The 20458-nt window shown below is 33.9% G+C and overlaps 1 protein-coding gene across 1 annotated transcript in view; it reads left to right on the top strand.

Moving 5' to 3' along the window:
* Nucleotides 1-20458, top strand: part of EYS (eyes shut homolog) — a 782127-nt gene that overhangs the window by 58962 nt on the left and 702707 nt on the right. Inside the window, exons 6-8 of the mRNA XM_071548512.1 lie at nt 1229-1388; nt 15482-15586; nt 15843-15982. Of these exons, the coding sequence (XP_071404613.1) occupies nt 1229-1388; nt 15482-15586; nt 15843-15982 (405 nt within the window). The remainder of the gene's footprint in view (nt 1-1228; nt 1389-15481; nt 15587-15842; nt 15983-20458) is intronic.

Below are 20458 nucleotides of genomic sequence, written 5' to 3'. Positions count from 1 at the left end.
TTAAACTTTAAAACCAATTAATTCATAAACAGCATACTTAATGCTGATTGTTTTTACAGATTATTAGACATTCTCAGTACACTCACAAACTGTTATTCTGTAACACAAGTTATGTGTGATCACACAGTATCATGGAGATGATGCTTTCTAGTTACTGCTCATGGCTATGGTCCCTGGTGGTTCTTAGTTTCCAAAGTTAAGGTAATCTGTCTCATGAGCTCTTTGATGAAAGAAGTCATTACTGACTCAAACTTGTCTTCCTTTGCCTCTATTCTTCCTCTTCATATTTTATGGTTTAGGCTATTTTATCTCCTACCCCCCACCACCCTTCCCTTAAAAAAGGATGGTCTACTGGTATTACTTGCCTTGGGGCTTTTTATGTCCTGACAGTCATTCTTCTGTAGTCAGCGATATGTTCTGCCTATTTTCTGTGCCTTGTGGTAATCTTGTTCTGTGGCAGCTTTCTTGTTATTTGTATGAGTTGCTACAATTCATCTCTCCCCCTTTGGTGGTCACATTGTATATAAAATGTAAAATGTACTTATGTAAAATGCTTATGCATTGTGACTGACTACACCATCACAATGTTCTAAAGTACTTCTATGCTATTGTTGGCTATACTGTCTTATTGCCCTTGCAACTGGATTCAGGGCAAGCTACTAGTTATATGTGATCACTTGTAGTGTATAGGTTTCCCAGGACTTTTGAGAAGCTAATATAGCGTCAAATATTTCTCTTTCCTCTGAAGAAATGATTTTAATTTATATTAGTTAACACATAGGGTCTGAATGTGTAACAGAAACCCTGTGCTACATTTTCTGATTACTGGTTGGCCACCATGTTTGTTCTACAGGCTTTACTAGCATCACTGCCTGATTTCTCCCTCATCTCTGGGCCTTTGACATCCTTTTTGCACACACAGTACTATTCCTGCAGGCAGCTCTATCCCTTGCAGCCAGGAATTATCTTGCCATTTCCTCCAGCTCATGTATTCTCTTTTCCCACACTTTTTTCACAGACAGGGTAGACAAGCCTTGCCTCTGTCAACTGTTTTATCATCTACAAATATAGGCATGAAAAATAGTCTCAGCTTAATATAACACACTGCATTCTGCCACACTTTTACTTGGTAGTAAAATACCAGACCCAAAGAAAATTCTACAAACTTTCACATTGCATTTTCATTTTGTGTTTTCTCTGTGTTTGTTTGTGTGTTTGTTATATGTAGTGCCTCTGTGCACCTGGATGGACAGGAGAATTTTGCCAATTTGTTGAAAATGCATGTTTAATTTACCCAAATCATTGTTCTGATGGAGCAACTTGCATGGATATGAGCCAGCTGAGAGAACAACCTGTGCTTCAGTGTTTGTGTCCTCATGATTTCACAGGTAAGACATATACAAATCATGTAGAAGTTTGTAGTTTCCTTTCCTTTAAAATACTCAAGAATGCTGGATTTTAAAAAGTAATGGATAGAGAAGTCTTTGCTTTTCCTGCCCTCTGCTGTGATGCCTATGAAATCTAAACAGAATTTGCAGGTTACTTTTGAACCTTTGAATTAAGGTTACAGTAAGAATATATGTAGAGTAAGCTTCAGTTTCAATTTAAGAAACTAACTGTATGTCTACATACAGAAGTTCTTGCATGTGAGCTAGATGTCTGCTTTCTCATTGTAGTTCCTTGAGATCTATTTAATGAAAGTAATGTAGTCCAGGAGGTCTGTTGGTTTGTATCAGCCTGTATTTGCTCAGATAACTTTACCTACTTTCTGAGAGTTAAACTTTACCTGCTATTTTAATTCCTTGGTGGACGACCAATGATTTATGCAATTTCATTTGGTGTGGGATTGACTGATTCACTTTACTTGACTAAAAGAATATGAGACCCAGTAGACAAGTCTTCAAGGCTCTATAAATGATCAGAGCGTAAACTTTTCAAAGGGGGATTAAGACCACTAGTGTCAGATATTTGTTAGTCACTGACACAATTTCTTCAGAAGTGGTACTCTTTTATTTAGACAAAGAAAACTAATACAGTAGCTTATATTAACCACATTGGTTTTTAACTAGCAAAGAAAACAATTTCTGAGTTTCCTCCAGCCATGCCCTTTAAATAGAAGCTCATTGAAATTGGATGACAAAATCCTTCACTGATGTTTGGTTAGAGAGAGAACTGAAAGGGAAGCATTGAATGTGATTCACTGCAGTTTTAGGTAACATAGATACATCAATTTAAAGTTAAGTGCAAAAAATGTTAAAAGAATTTTAAAAAATAACCAATTAAAATATAGATACTTGATATTTATTACTCAAAGACTGAAAATCAGTGTAATGAAATAAATTCCAGTAACACAGAGAAAACAGGCTTTTAATCTACTCCCATTGAAAAGAAAATAGAGTAATATTCCAGAGTTGTAACTATCAATCTTTCTTTTCACTTCTGCTTTTATCACATTTAGGATTTTATTTTTTTCAATCTGAAATTGTGGGGGCTTTTTTATTGGTGTGAAATCTAAAATTATGGATTTGTTAATAAAAGTAATGTTTCACTATAATACTTCACAAGGCTTTCAAGACAATTTAAGGTCTCTAGTGTTCAATAGGAACTGTGCTGGTTTAAAGATAAACCAGCAGGAGAAATGGACCCACCACAAGAGAGATTATAAGTCAGAGTTACAGTTTAATGAAAGATATTACCATAAATATACTGACACAAAGAGAAATTGCTTTCAACTCACAAAAGCTAGCAGTATAACCCAGTGTCCTGGGGCACAACCCAAAGGGGTTTGTTAGCCCTTGTTCTGAGACCTGCGTGGTTCCCCCAAGTCCAAAGCAAAAGGAAGTGAGAAACCTGTTGATGCAGGTGATGGCTGTAGTCTGGTCGAAAGTGGCGGTCATAGTCTGGTCAAGAGCAGTGGTCTCCTCCTGTTGAGTTCCTGCTGCATCTCTGGATCTGAGAAGTGATTCCCAAGGTCTTCTTACCCACCCCTTATGTACCCTCAGGGAGCACCCAGTCCCTCCCCCAGGGCGGGGACTCACACAATGGGTGATTAACTCTGGAGTCATGGGGTATTGTTGAACTGTTGATGGCCCATTAGCAGCCACGCCCCCTCAGTCTGGGTGTGAAGGTGCTAATGACTCCCTGGGCAGCTGCTGCTAATAGTCCATTGTTCTTGGGGACTGAATAGAGGGGGTAGAATACACAGCTTTGATCATCCCCACACAGTGTTAACTGGTCCCACCTGCTGAACTAGGACAGGAACATAAACAAAAAGTTTAACAGTCTACAATAAACAGCAATAAATGTATGCAATTAATACAATTAAAGCTTAATAAACATGAGCTATGATGGAATTCAAGTGGAAGTGACTTTATTGTTCAGGAACATCATGCTATATGGTCTTTCTTTTGTGAGATTTCTTTGCAAGAGATTCTTTATATTGCAATAGACTTTATTTTTACTTTTTCTGTTTTTAAATAATCAGTTTTCAGTGTTGATACATAAAATTTCCATTTATACCTGTTTATTGTTTCATTTATGTGTTTGAAAATAGAGAAGGGAAGGACAATGCAGTAGCGATTTCGGCATGTTTACTTGACTCTGAATTAAATAGCTCCTGCAACCAGAAAAGCTATTGTAGTTTCACATATAATTGTTCTTAATTGTGTTTATAAATTATAAAGACCACAGCTGTAGCTTTTGCATTAACATTTAAATCATGTTTGGAATAAACATCTTAGGGAACACAAAACATGGCATGATGTAACATTCTCAGCTGTGAAAAGCAGAACTTCAGTTTGAAAAGTTATAAAACCATGTCATTTTAGTTTCATACTCTTCTACAAAATCTTGTAGAAACTTTAAGTATAACCACAAATGCAATTTTAAACCACGTTTATTTGTCTGTTTATATGTAAGACTAATCTGGGGTAATTTACTCATAAAAATAATAAATCTAAATAAATATAGGTATTTTTCTTGAATAGATGCCATTATTTTCATACTTTCCATTTTCTTCTATAGTTAGCTTTTTATTTTCATTTTTCTCTTCTCTGAAACAGTTCATGTAGGTAACATGGCATGGCTTATAACAATGAAATAATCCATATCAGCAATTTCTCAAGTTTTACACAGTAGACCCATTGTCTTTGAATAAGCTTCCACTAATTTATTACTATCATTCCCTATGTGTAGGGCAATCATATTGGCAGGGATTGATTGGGCATGTTAGACACTTCATTTACTTGGTAGAAAAGTTCTTTAATTAAAATAATCTTACTGCTGCTAAGATGAGCTGAATCCCAAGGAAACTCACCATCTAGAATTTGAAGTACTACTTCAATTGCATAATTTATCCTCATCTTCAGACTTTCCTTTTATAAGATGCATTAAGATTATTCACAGATTTATCCACAATTTATTTTTTCTCTTTCATTGTTTTATGAAGTTGAGGCAATTCTGCTAGTGTCTACAGGTGTATGGGAAATGAATATAAAAATACTATGTGGAAGACTGCACTATTGAACTATGTATGTTATTTATAACAGCGTTCTGTGGAAAGCGTCTCTAGTGCCATAATAGCTAATGTCCCAGAGAAGAAGATATAGGATATAAAAGTTCCTGTATCTTTCACAACCTAGTTAAGATGTTTGTACTAGTGAACAGAATAATTATATGGGCTAACTTAAATCCTTCTATCTGGTCAAATTCAAATTTTTAAATTGCTTTATTCTCCAGAACACAGCAGTGATATGTTTTAGCCTTGGTGGACAGCTAAATACCACATGCCTGGTTGTTCACTCTTCCCCAGTGGGATGGTGAAAAGAATCAGGTCAAAAGCAAGAAAACTTGAGATAAAGACAAATCATTAGGTCAAGCAAAAGCTACACACATAAGTGAAGCAAAAGAAGGAATTAATTCACTACTTTTTGTTGACATTTCATGTTGAAGTACAGTGATAATCTCATAAGTCTCAAAACTCAAATAGATAAAAGGCATATTTTTTTTCACAGCTCTAATCTCTGTACTAAAGCTGAGCAGGTAAAGGAATTTTTGTGGCATCATGGGAGGTCACTATATCACAGGGGTGTCACTGGAATTACACAGCAATATGTGTCTCAGCAACAGATACTGCCATCTTAAGCTTTGTTCATTGCACTTTATGTGTTTTTACCTTTGTCAACTCTGAAAGAGAAATTGTTAGAGCACACAGATCCCAAACATCAATGACCATGGACTGCAATAATCAAATAAAAGAAGTCACATGCCAACTATTGCTACAGGAATTCACTCAGAATACTTGATTCATTAAATGAAGAGAAAAGGAACAGCTTGCTGCTTTTCAGAGGATTCAATTTTCTATTAAAGAATTTTCAGTGATAACTGACAGAAAGCAAAAATAACAACCAAAGAAATTCCCTTTTCTAATCCTCTTCAGCAGATGCCCAGAAGCATTACCTGCTGTTTAAAATGCCTTATAGGAAGTGTGTCCAAATTGCATTTGATAGGCTGAAAGGCAAATTGTTTTAACTAGTCTGTTCCTTTAACTTTTCTCCCAATATAGGTCTTTCCCAATATCAGTAAAATTCCAGGGAAAGACATGAGTTACACTGACTCCATCAGTCAGAATCATAGAATGTTCTGAGTTGGAGGGGACCCACAGGCATCATTGAATTCAAGTCCTGACTCTGCAGAGGACTGTCCCCAAAATTACTGAGAATGTTTTCCAAAAGCTTTTTTGAACTCCAACAGTCTCCGTGCTTTGATCACTTCCTTAGGAGACTGTTCCAATATCAAACCACATAGCAGAAGGTGTGTTGCAAGGTCCTTACAAGGATGTATCACCTAAGAAGATAGCAAGCTGAAATGCATGAAAACACAACAGTCTCACTCTATCTGGAGCATTTGACTGTAGTAATTGTAATGAAAGGATAGAGAAGTAAGCAATGAAAGAAATAAAAAGAACACATTAAACCATACTGGCATAATATTTAATTTGAAGCAGATAAAGTCTAGAACAATAAACAAGGGCTAATGTCTGATGTTGTACCATATTTGCAGTAACTCTGTGACTCTGATCTACAAGTAGCACAAGTCAACAATTTTTTCTCAGGTCTTGATTTCCATGAGAAATATTAATGCTATTGAAATTTTTGTGCTAGAAATTCTTCTATTGTTTTGGCATGCAGCAATTGCATGAAAAGCCAAAAGACTATAAAAATGTTCTACGTGATATTTCAAAGAGAAATGTAATATCAGTATTTAACTTCTGACACTTTTAAAATGGAACAAAATATTCCCAATTCAGGATGATATTTATGACCATGTTCATATCTCTTAGTATTTCAGTTCTAATTTGCTGTGTAGTGAATGTATTTTGTCCATATGAATAAGGAACAATTTCGATGGAGTCTTTGTTCCTCAAGAATAGTTATATATTACATGGTCAACTTAAAGATGCTCTTGTTTGTTAAGAAGCATAGGTGTGTTAATGTGTATAGATTTCTAAGGGAATAATTAGTGTAGTTCTCAACTGAAAGACATGCTTTAAAATGTGCCCTTAAACAGGGTATAGAAAAGACTCCAGCTAGCTCCATCTGCTCATGAACTTCAAATATTACTTTCACCCAATTCTATAGTAATTTTAATTTTTTAAAGAGAAGTACAAACCCCTTGATTTTCTGGGACTATTGGCACTCAAACTGCAGAGGCATTTTATACCACTGACTGAATAGAAAGTAGCAAAATTTCAGAGACATAGTGAGAGTATTTCCTATTTGCAGTGTCTTCCCATGAAAGCCTGAACTCAAATCCAGATGCATACAAAACAACCCACCACTTTCTTCTCCTGTTTTCCACTTCTGACCAACCTGCCATGCCTCATTTTATTAAAAAATACAACTCCAAAATTTATCTCAGAGGGTTTTCAGGACTCTGCAGATTTGCTTTAGCTTCTCTGACTCTTCTGGCTTTACTTCTTTTAATGTCTATTGTTTTTTACTCATTCAGAGTAAAACTTAAAATTAATCTATAGTTTCTTTTCTGTGGATAGTTTATAAGTGTCTTATTGAGAACACCAGCATTATCCATTCTCATTACCCAACATGGAAATCTGCTGTTAGTGACAAGGGAACCTAAGAATTTGCGGCTTTCTTTAAGCATTCAGGGAGGTAGCTGGATAGATAGTGAACCTTCAAATAACTGTATATCACACCCAAAAAATCATCAAATCATTAATAAGAAACATGACAGCTGTATTCATTTTATGTAAATTCAGTCTGAAAGTCTTCTGGACAAGTTGAAGTTGTTAAAAAAGTTGATTATCTATAACCATAGAGACATTATTTTCCGCTTCTCGGCTGTGCCTATGCTGATTAGCTCAGCCAAGTACAGCATTTCAGATCTTACCAATCATCTATCACATTAGTGGGTTTAAAACATGATATGGTGTGTGGTGTAGATGTAAATATAGCATGTTTAAAAATATAGAATGCATTGGAGAGTTAAATAACATTATCATGTAGATCTAATAACTGTTTTCTTTGCACAGCTTATCTTTCTAGCTCTGTTTTACTTCTTTAAAAGACCTTAGTCTTACATCTTTTAGCTGTTTAAAGTATGGATAATGCTTACTTTTGCTCCAATACAATGTACAACATCCCACTGAAACTGGAATTATGTTAATCCATGAACTAAATATTCTAGGCTTTCTTATGCTGTTCCTCAACCTTTGTGTTCAGTAGTTGTTCCTTCTATTAAAGAAAAATTACAAACAAAAAAACAAACCCCTTCTGTTGAAATATGATATACAATATTACAATGTTACAGACTTAAAGCATGGTTTCATCTGTGTTAATGTCTCTTGTGGATATATATTTTTCTTGTCACGTATGAAGTCTCCTTAGGCACTGTAAGACCTATTTTTTTTCCAACTGTATTACATTGGACAATTACATTCATCAAAAATTTCTACACTTTTTTCTTTATTTTGGGACTCCCTGAGTAGCTCAGGTTTGCTTTTTTTGAAATATACTTGCTTCAATTTCTATTTACTGAGACATATCTTACTTTAAACACATTCCATCAAAATATGTGACTCCTTCAGTTCTGTTTGTATTTTACCTTTGTCCTCAGTATTTGCCACCAATTTAGTATAAACTGAGTATGTGAGGTTTAGTTTACTTTTCAGACCAGAACATTTTAGATAAGAACGTTAAATAGTATTAGACTTACATAATTTGCTGTACTGCATTCAGCCATATGGCCCTCAGCACAGAGAAGATATGGATCTGTTGTTGCAGGTGCAGAAGAGAGCCACAAAAATGATCAGAGGGCTAGAACAATTGTCCTGAGGAAAGGCTAAGAGGATTGGGGTTGTTCAGCCTGGGGAAGAAAAGATTCTGCAGATACCTTATTGAGGCCTTTCAATACTCTAGCTTATAAGAAAACTGAAGAGGAACTTTTTACAAGGGTCAGTAGTGATAAGAGAAGGGGTAATGGCTTTAAACTAATAGAGGATATTTATAGTAGATACAAGGAAGAAATTTTTCACAGTAAGAGTTGTGAAATGCTGGAGCAGGTTGCCCAGAAATGTGATATATGCCCTGTCTCTGGAAACATTCGAGGACATGTTGGACTTGCTCTGAGAAACCCGAGTAAAGACGTCTCTACTCATAGTAGGAGGGTTGAACTTTAAAAGTCATTTCCAGCCCAACCTATTCTGTTATCCCACAATAAATCTTTGTGTCACTCACACAAATATGGGTTGCTGTCCAGTACACTGACAATTATCTTTACTCCAGGCTAATAACCCATCCCACCTTATTCTCAATCCAGAATTGTTTTGTCTAAGTAATGAGAGTCAATTTGCCAAGGAATTTTTATAAAACCTAAAAAACCTCTCTGGAACATAAGTGTGATGTTCAAGACTCTGCCAGAGAGCAGAGGAACCTGCAAGTAGGGTGCTGCATATCCAGCCTGGGTAGGATGCTATTTATGGATTTTTTCCTCTCTCTGTGAGTATCTCTTGAGTGGTTCTTCTGTATTTCTTCATATTTCACATATGATTGACTTCCTTCAGGTAAAGAAGAGTTTAAGAGTGAGCTAGAGGAAATTCTCTGTTCCAAAAAGGAAAATTGTTTTGCATATTCTTCAAGTATCCTATTGTGGTTTTTCTGTATGAACCAGATATTTTAGTGAGACATGAAGGGCACATTAACCAACAAAAAACCCAACGAACAAAACCCTCACTAGAGGATAAGAGACTATTTGAAAGAGAGGGCTACAAAAGACTTTGCCAAGAGATGAATCGTTAAGGCCAGAATTCCCCTAAATCCTTAATGCTGCTAGGAGAAAAGACAGATAATCTATTAAATGGTCAAAAGTCAAATTGAATGTTTCAGAATAGTGAGTTCACTTAAGAGCCAAGGTTATTAAAATACATCTCAAACAATTTTAAAGACATTCTGTAAAAAGTAACTCATCTAAAATACTGTGCTTAAAAAACAGTTGCAGAGGAACTTTCAGGAAGGACTATTCCTAAGTGCCCTTCAATGATTAATTTCATTCTAAACCAGGAGAAGGTAAACTTTTAACTGCATATTTAACATTTGAGAATATCTGCCCATGTTTATAATTCATGCAGTAGTAGACGACAGGGCTGTCATAAGCTGCTGTGGCCAGTGGAAGTCTTTTTGACCTTTCCTAAAAGCTTTAAGTTGACTTCCATGTAAATAAATTATGCTAGCTGGTAAAATTTGAGAATAAGCATAATAATGTTCACTTGGACTGTAAAATGTTCATATTCAAGTTTGGATACCCTTCATCTATGAAGCTGGAACAGTACTTAGGGAACATATGTGGTTGATTTTGTCTGCTCTCACCTATTGGGATATGTGTGTCTCTTCGTTGAAAAGGTTGTGTCACTTAAGAGCAGAAATACCTTTCTAGAACATCAGTCCACTGTCTGGTGTAAATGTTCCTAATAGCTTAACCTAATCAAAATTTAGTCAAATTTAGTAAATAATGAGTTCCAATCATGGAACTGTTATCTCCACTCCCACCCCCAGGAAATTCTTGTTTTTCATGAGCTAATGGAAACTATCTCCCTTAAATGTTAATTAAAAAAAATGTGTCATTATGAAATTACTACTATCACAATTTTCTTGAATTTACTTTCCTCTCAGAAAAGTAACTCTCCTTCACAGGGATTTGTGAAACACCATCTGAAAATGGAGATACAAGGAATTTTGGAAGTAAAATAACTGAAAAATTATAATTAAAACTGAAAATTCAGACAAAAATAATATTTTTGAAATACCAGTATAGATAAACATGTATGTTCTGATGCCAGCTACAATTTTAGTTGACTGTATAATTTGTTTGGGTTTTTTTGTTAATTAAATACTAGGATAGGGTAGTGATAGTCAACAAATGAGCTATTACAGTATGATGTATTTATCAATCTAAAATTCAATAATTTGGTCTAAACGAGTTGTCTATATTCAGTGAAGGTTGCTCAGTTTTAAGCTTCCTCAACCCACCTATAAGAAAAGTGTCTCCACCAATAAGATGAATTACATGTTCCTTTTTTTAATGCTTAGTTGCAGATAGAGTCAAGAGCAACATTTTTTTATCAGTTTTCAATTATATTTTGTTCTAAGACTGAAAAGCCACACATATAGATCTTAAATAAATTTTAATTTGAATATTTATGATAATTTATAAAAGACATTTTTTTCTGATGTCAAAACCAAGTAATTTAAACTTGATTGCTCACCTGTCTGACTTACAGTCAGTCAGAACTTTTAATGCCCACATGCGTAAATCGTCAGACCAATTCTTTATTTCTGCTTTTTTATTATTTTCTCATTCACTGAAATTACCTTACTTAGACAAACACAAAGATTCATTACTATACCTAGACTTCTCTAAGAATACATTTATTGTGCAGTCCTACGTGATTTCAAAGAAAAATTAGGTAATATTCAAAGTCCATGATAACCTATCTTCCAACTTCTAGTCGTTCAAATAAGTATAACTGTAAGTGGATTTAGTGTCATTCAAAAAAAAAAAGTTCCAGGAAGTGGAATTAAACATGAGTAAATTTTAATTGCTTATAATGTCTCTACCAGGCTTGTCTATCTCTGTTTTCTTTAGGATATGTGAAAAGAACTGAGAATTTTAGGGAGATCCAGTCACAGAGTTCTGGATGAGACAAATCATACCACAAAAGTGGAGTTTTTCATGACCTTGATTGGATTAGCATAAGGCCCACATTTCAGAAAGTGAACCTTAACTCTCCAGGTTCTGCCAAAACCCATGTTTTTTAAAGTTCCTGCTAGCTTCCTGCTTTAAATCATTGAAAAGTAGTGGGTCTGTGAGAATTTTTAAATCTAATCAGGTGTTTTAACATAACTGCATTGAAAGACATGAAAAACAAAGTTAAAAAAAACCAAAACAGTTGTACCTTGCCAAAATTGCTTTCAGTTTAGAGAACAGTAATTAAAAATAATAATTATGACACAGTCCAGTACTTGTGCACTGAAGAGAATGTTAGGTCATGTAATATACTTTGGTAAGCTGGTAGCAATATGAAATAGGGAATAAGAAATGCTTAGTGTAGATCATCTTTATATACTCTTTACTAGCACATGGCTTGTTACTTAAAAAGTTTCTGAAAAAAAAAGTGATAATATTAAATTAAGAGCACAAAAGCAAAAATAGACTAAAGCAGATCACATAAAACTAAAAATGTAGCTAGTAATGACAAGTGGTAGAGTTGGGCTGGCAAAAGTCCTTAGGAATGAAAATTCTGGTTTTAGAACTTTAAATGTTTGGGTCGTTTAAAAATGAAACACTCTTTAGAAGTGCTGACTTTTCTACACTGTGTAATATGGAAGGCAAGAGTGAGTTATATTCTTTATAAAAGTCTTCAGGACGTTATTTGATAAAGTCAGACTTTTTGGTACGTGCAACTCAAGATGATTCTATTATGTTCAAAATCTTGGTTATGTGGAAGGGAGAAGCACACCTTATATAGATGTAAAGCCAAAAAATTATTGATAATGTAACTGAAATATGAAAATTATAACCATTAGTAGGCCAAATCTAACCTAATGGTCTGCTCCTAAAAGTGTCAGTATTGTTTTGCAGGGCTATAGAACCCCTCATGTTTCCTTTCAGAATTTGAATTGCATTTGCCACCTTTATTTTTCTGGTTGCAAAGTCCATTTAAAAGATTGCTCACCCACCTGACATTGCTTCAGCAATGTCATATTTTGGTCTCTTCAGAATTCTTAGGTGAATTTCACCTGGATTGGGTTATTTATGGTTATTTATTTAATTAAACTGGTGAGTTTATGACCAGGTACAGACATAAGTTTGCTAATTTATCTGGTTTTTAGCTGTCTGGTACCAATCTCATAGCTATGTAGTTGCTTTAGTGTATCATGGATTCCAAGCTAAAAAACACATATGAGAAGCAAGGTATGTTCTTTTAAGTTTATTGTGCTAATGCAGTGAAATGTCTCGTTCCATGGTACAGAGGAAGTTGGAAGCTGATTTAAAGGAACATAGAGACATTACTTGTGTGTGCATGGATGGAGTTAGAAAAGCTAAAGCTAAGCTGGAAATTAAAATAGCAAGAATCAGGGAGAACAAGAAAGTTTCCTGTAAGTATATTAGTAGCAAAGGAAAGACAGGGACAGTAATTAAGCAATTTAACTTCTAAGAACACATGTTTAAGTAAAAAATGTATAAGGTCATTTATAAAATAAACAGTAAAACAGTAAAATCCTATTATTTTCCTTCCCTCTAATGTATAATTTCTTTATTTTTTCCTTTGATCCTTGTGCCTACTGAACATGGTATTCGTGATAGAATACCATGTTTAATTGTGCACAAAAATCTTGTTTGAGTTCTCTAAGTACTGCATTTCTCAATTACTCAGCCCTTACTCACTATGGAGTGATAATTAGGCATTGCAAACTAAGTGGATTACTGTGGAGACCTCTCTTGATATCCATTTATTGCTTAATCAGATTTTAATACCATAAATTATGCATTTCTCAGCAGTATTCAGATTGCAATAAATTTTATAACACTTTGGAGTTACTAGATTTTCTTGACCTCATTGTGGCAGGGAAAAGTAGTAAAGTTTGTTTAAAGGATATGGCCATTAAAAGAATTCCGTATTTATAGCAAAGTAATTCTTAAAGCATGCTTGACTGCATTAATATTTATTCGTAAGGGTTTCTTGGACAAGACAATTCAATCCTCATGAATAAACATGGCAAAAATGGATCCAAGATACATATGGAGTCAAAGTTTATTCCCAGCTTTTTTTTATCCCAACTTTGCCATCCACACATCATTAAGGAGAAAACAAAAACAAAAACAAACCCAAAAACAAACAACCAAACAAAAAAAAACACAACAAAAAATTTCCTAGGAGATAGCAACTTCCTCAATACATTCATTTGATTTTGCAATCAAAATATCTGTTTCTGTTTTAGCATGCCTTTTTGCCAACCAGTATTAAAGAAAATGGGTTTCTAGAAGTATTAATCATGATGGAATCTCCCCAGAGATACAGATACTTTAAGCTACCATTAGTGTCAATACAAACAGACCAAATGAGAGTCTTGTGAATGTAAAGGCAAGTTGCCCATAGTCTCCTGTGTATTATTACATGTTAATAATAATAAACAGCAAGAAGCATCTAATCTCTAATTTTCCTATTTTCTTTAATATTTACATTTTACTGTAGTAACATACTTAAAAATATTTTAACTCAGTAAGCTTAATAAATTACAGTAAAACACACTCTTGACTGTTGAAAATTTGAGATATTTTGTTGGTGGGCTATTTTTGACTGAGGAGTAAAAGGACAAAGCAAACATTAAAAGTCTGTATGGCACACTAGTCAGTTTCTCTGTAAATACATGAGACTGCACATGTGGTTCAGAACCTGTTGACCCAAAAGAGACATTTCTGGCCAAAAAATCACATCATATCCCTGTTTACATTTACAGAAGTCCATAGAAAGCAGCCTTTAGGTCTTAGTTTGGCATTCCATTCCAGCATATTAAATGATAACATGTATGTTTCCCACAGTTTAAGTGGTTTATATCAGGAATTAAGTAAAGTGAATAAAATTAGCAGAAATAATTTTCTGAAGCAGAGAAATAGTAATTTTCTTACTAAATTTCATACTATTACTTTTTGTTCTCTGAATGTTTCTAGCTTTAGAACAAAAGGATAGCTGATTAAAAATTTTAAAACAATTTCATTACTGGAAGTAAAATTATTTCCTTTTTTAATATGAAGAATTTAAAATAAAATACTAACTTCTGACTCAACATTTTACATAACATGTAGTCTGATTTAAGAAACTGTCCAAATGACTTGTACACTTCTACTAAACATTATTCTTCTATACAGCTCTTACATGTTTTCTGCTTAAGCCACGAGTGAAGGAACACTGATTACAAACAGTAATCTACACTTACTGTCTGTCTTGAAGCTTTCCTCCTTGAAACATCTCAAAATTTCTCCACCTTCTAGTTTTGTCACAATTGACAATTGTTTCCCTTTTCATTTCTCTACTCTTTATCTTTCCTAAAATTGAAAAAATACTCCTACTGTAGATATAGTAAATTAAAAATAAAAATATCAGTGAGAAAGAAACAATAGCACACCAATTAAAAAAGTATCAAGAACTTACACACAGAATTCATTACATTGTTTTCAGTACAAAATAGAATAAGAAGTTAGGATCTTTTATTTTTATTAAATCAATTGTTTTGCAAAGCTAATGGTAAAGCTGATGGTCTTCCTTATTGATTTGTATCACATTGCCACAGATATATTTCTTATCAAGCTCATTTGTTTTAGAACTGTCCAGTTACAAGTTCACTTATTTCTTCCTGCTGATCTAAAAGCAGTTTTCAGCGAAGTGAGCAAATAATTCTTCAGTGGGATGACACTGCAAGTTACCTCAGACAAATGCAGACTAGGCTTTTCCAAGCCAAAACAGAGCTCAGAAAAGACATAATGAAATATGAAATATGTACATAATAGATTCAAAAATCTTGAGCAGAGATCAGTGTAGACTCATGCAAGAGGAAAAAGCAGAAAATACAGAGGCATTTCCTCCCTTTCAGTTAATTATTTCCAGTGAAAGTCCTCCCTCTTCAGCTCTGTATCACCATTTGAATGCATTTCAAAATTGTTTTAAATGCTGAAAAAGTGTTGTTTTGACCTTCTTTTTAAGATACTTGGATTTTATATTTATATATATATATTTATATATATATGAGTCTGAAAACTTATGCAAGATCTTTAAATTCTAATCAATATTCCAGAGACCTTATTTAGAGCAAGTTATTCTATCAACATCACTGATTTGACTTATGGTGTTTCTTTAAGGGTGTGATATTAATTTTTGAGCTTTTTAGGACTGGTTTTTTTCCAACCTCAGGAGAATTCTGCGAGGTGCAAATTGGTAACTGTGGTTCCAATTCATGTGAAAATGGAGGAACATGTATTGGCTATGAAGACCATTTTAAGTGCAGTTGCCCTGTAGGTGAGTCATTGGAAATTTATTGTATTTTCTAAACAAAACAAATGAAATGACATCCAAATATTTATGTTTAAAACATAAAAATAGCGATGTATCTGAATGAATACAGTGAAAATTTTGATGAAGAATCACACTTTTTGTTTAGGAAATAAAACTGACAAATTACTCTAGTAGAGTGGTGTTAACTGCTAACACCCTGAACAGACATAATGTCAATATTCTGAATGAAGTGTGATTAAACATTCTCTTTGTGATGCAGGTTTTGAAGGTGAAAGATGTGAACTCGATATTGATGCCTGCCTTTTCAACAATATAAGCTGTGCCCCAGGAGAACTGTGTATGGATAAATCTCATGGATTTAATTACACATGTTTATCACCATGTATTGGAAACACAGAGGTAGGATAAAGTGATATATTTCCCCCAGAGTTTTTGAGCAATCAAACAAGTTAATGTAAGAGAAGTAAGCTGATGAAGCTCATGGGTTTCCTAAACACAGTACTTATTCTTCATATATTCTCATACTAATATTCCTTTTTCATGTGTAACATGTGCATCTGACAGTGCATGATATGACTATTCTGGTCACTGTCCAGCAAACTGTTTAATGTCTGAGGTCTGCCTTTCTTCTTCTTTATAGGTTTACTCACTGATGTTTGCTTCTGTCCCCTACTGGCTGCTGCTATGTTATGAAACATGTAGGAACTTTAGGTGAAATATCTTTGCAATATTTGATGTCTTTAAAAGTTACCAGAGAGGAAGGCTGATGGTACAGCAATGCACAGAAAGAATGGCAAAAGTTTCATTTCCATTAAAACAAAAATAAAGGCTAATCAGGAACAAAAAAAGAGCAAGACTAATTACACTGCAATGAGAGATGAAAATACAGCTAGAAAAAAAATCAAAATTCTCCTTGCAAGTTACTCTTCAATGCTCACAGCATATTGTAATGAATATTATTTTTGTACATTCAAAGTTTTCTAGAAGAAATGTATTTGTTGTATCCTTCTCACTTCCCTTTTCTGACCTTTTCAATTAAATTTGGGTAGGATTCATTCACATCATGGGTGAACTACAGACCAGGATTCCTGAGTTTATGAGACTTTGATATGGGTGAAATTAAAATACTGTTGCACTTTTTTATTATGATCATTATTTTAAAAGCTACGTACACCATGCTATATAGCCTTTTCAAACAGCTACACAAACATGATAGTGAGTGTTTTAAAGGCTTTATCAATTATTTTATTGAAATATATGCACTATAAAAATATACTATGCAGAGTAGGCAATGTGTTTACAAAGAACATTCAATATTTATGTCACCTTGAAGTCCATGGGTACACACTTATCAGTGAATATGAAATATAACACTGAAATACTCCGTGGCTCAAAGGTTTATACTTAACTTGTTCAGCATCTGGTAAATTATAGCATTTTTATGATTTAGAGTGTCATACTGAGTATAAAGATATTGTACATGGCATAGCACCATAATGATGCAATAATCATTATGGCTAGTTAATATGGGAAGTGATGGTGTGCCAAGGATGCTGATGGGAGCTAGTAAAACATTTTACTGTAATATTTGCTTAAAAGCCCTCAGAGTTAATTTATTCATACAAACATTTCATAGACTATCATAAATGTCATGTGGGAAAAAGAGTAACTTTATATATGTAAATATATCAATATACACTTGCTGTATGAGAGGCTTAATTTTGGGCATAATGTGAATAAATTAGTAGATATTCTAATAGGAAAGGGAATAGAAACTAAAATTATGGAAATATATACTTGCATTTTACTTGTTTTCTTAGCTTACAGATAGTTAGAGTAATATCATTTGCGTGTAAGGAAAAAATAAAAGCCATATTCAAACAAACAAACAGGTATAATACTTTTTTAAAGTAGTGTAAGCAATCATTTGAAATTAAATGTTTACATTATTCAATAAATTGCATAATTCAGCATTTAATTCTTTCTTTTATTTTTTTTATGGGTACATCCTTTCATTTCTTTTCCATTGTCAGTGGTACCTTAGTTATGCTTAACTGCTTTGCCTCTGTGCATTTAGCACAATAGACTGAAAAGCACGCTACTATTTTTAGGAATTTTAATGAACAAAAAAAAGTCATTAATTTTGTCTGTTTTATCTCTATTTAAATGCACTGAGGTTTGTTTTCTTTCCTTTCCCAGCACATTTAATACATCACAGGTTTTTTTAATATGATTTTAATTATAATTAAAAAAATAAAAAGAAACGCAAACACATTAAGACAAGAAATATCTTCTGTTAAATTTCAAAATCTAATCTTAACTTTGTAATCAGAATAAAGCCTGACTGCCCTGCACCCAGAATTATGAAGGATCTTTGAAAAAATTGAAATTTTGCCATCTTTAAATTAGTTACTTCTAAGAAGACCAAATTTAGTCACCTGTCTTCCATAATACCTTTTCTTCTGTAATGTACTCAGGTAGACATGAAGAGAAATTAAGAAAATATCCTTATCCCATTTGAATATAGGATGTATGCTAAAAATTCCAATATTTTTATTAACAGCAGGTTCAAGAGAATTGATAGGAGCACTCATAATAGGAAACAATTGGAGTGTAACATGCTAGGTCTCGATGACAGAATCATAGAACCAATCACAGAACAGCCCATGTTGGAAGGGATCTAAAAGTCCAACCATTCATGGTAAAGCAAGCCTAGCAGAGACTATCAGTCATGTCTTAAAAACCTCCAGAGATAGGAACTTAACCACAGATGGATTATACACTTTGAAAGTCCATCTTGGAACCCAAAAAAATCACAAATGTGGAAGCATTCTAAGCTCTGGGCCACTTTTCAAGACATTGAGATACTGGAGTGTGTGCAGAGAAAGGCAATGGAGCTGGCAAAGGGTCTAGAGAATAAGATATACGAGGAACATATAGCTGAGGGAGCTGCAGTTGTTTAGCCTGGAGAAAAAGAGTCTTGGGGGAGACCTTATCACTCTCTACAGCTACCTGAAAAAAAGTTGTAGCCAGGTGGGGTCAGCCTCTTCTTTCAGGCAACCAGCAGAAGGAAAAGAGGACATATACCCTTAGGTATGTCAGACTGTGCCGGGGGAGATTCACTTTGGATATCACTAGGAATTTCTTCCTGGAAAGGGTTGTTAAACATTGGAATGGACTGTCCAGGGAGGTGGTAGAGTTGCTGTCCCTGGAGATGTTTAAGAAACCACCAGATGTGGCACTTAGTGCTGTGGTTTAGTTGACACAGTGGTGTTTGGTCAGAGGTTGGATTCAGTGATCTTGGAGGTCCTTTTCAACCTTAATTATTCTATGATTCTATATGTGTTTATTTTTAGTGGCCTTGGCTGCATCCTACTGAACAGTTTTATTGCTTCCCTTAAAACACTTATTTTTTTTAAATTCTGTCAGCAAGCTTACAAAATCATTGTTTCCTTCAGCAATTACTAAGAAAAGATTTGGAAGTGTAACAGTCAGCTATGGAAACTGCAAGATATTGGCCAATGGTTATTGTTGTTTAACAAGAATCATAGGAGTTAAAAAGTACTTTTCAATTCTTTTTCATTCTATATCCAGTTTTAAAGTGTAAACAGACATAATTAGCAGACATCAACTTGAATTGTTAAAATAATTTTCATATGAGTTAGGAACTGAGTCATCCCTGAAAGTTCCTCTCACTGTCCATCTACAGCTTTACCATACCAAAGTTTTGTCCAAATGGATTATTGAGTTCTACTTGCTTATTTTCCTTGCAAGTTGTTTTCTCTTTTCATGAGCCAAGGAACCCATGTTACCCTGTTGCATTTGAAGTCAGGATCTCAGTTCCAGTCTTCTCAATGGAAATATCTATATGCTTAATACATACTTAGTGTTTAGAGGAGCTGCTACATGTTTGATCTAGTCCTTACATGCTGTGCAACTTAACACAGTTTTATCAACCATACAATTAAGACAAATTTGGTTTTCGATATTTTTTAAGAAATGTTGTATCTTCTTGCTAAATGTACCACCAGTCCAGGAAAGACATAGGGCAGATTAACTAAAATTACAATTTTGGAAAAATTTGATAATTCAGGTAAAATTGTTTTTGAAGTAATAAAGGTTGAAGACCATAATAAAATTATATGCCTGGGGAAAAGTATATTCATGTGTATGTGTTTTCATATATACATATATATGTGTGTATATATATATATATATATATATATATATATAGTTTCATTCAAACTTTAGAGAATGCAGTGAAACATAAGATGAAAGAAGTTTCAGAAAATAATGACTGCACTGAGTGAGATCCTTCCAGCTCATTGTCTTACTTGAGCAATAGACAATAGATTATATTTAGAGAAGAAATAGACATACCCCTTAAATCCTGCAAAATGAAGATAGAAGAATAAAATAATCATATAGGGACTAATTATCCTTCCTAGCTCTAATAACATCCCTTGTTTGATGTTAGAAGGACGCGATTCTTACATTTTATCAAGACTATAAAATAAGGCAGATTTGTTTTAGAGTAGACAGAAGTATCATGACTGGCCACAATAGACTGACCAGAATAGATTTGTTTATGATTTGCTGAATCGTAAGATTTGTATTTAATCATATCTATTAGGAAGATGTACTTTGGGAAAGAGGGAAAATCAATTGATGGGAACATGCTGCTCTTTCCAAAATTCCATTTTTCTATTTATTTCCATTCAAAAGTATTGCTTGTATAAAGAAGAAACAAACAAAAAAATTTTTGTAGTGACTTTAGAAAACTATAATGCAGAGGTATTTGGTTTGACTTTAGTAATAGATTACCTAATGTATTTAGCCTTAGTTTCTTATAAAATCCTTGAAGATATTAACGAA

This window comes from Pithys albifrons, chromosome 2 (genome assembly GCF_047495875.1).
Source record: "Pithys albifrons albifrons isolate INPA30051 chromosome 2, PitAlb_v1, whole genome shotgun sequence".
Classification (NCBI taxonomy): Eukaryota; Metazoa; Chordata; class Aves; order Passeriformes; family Thamnophilidae; genus Pithys; species Pithys albifrons.
Note: the sequence above shows the minus strand (reverse complement) of the source record. Positions and strands in the feature narration are given on the sequence as shown.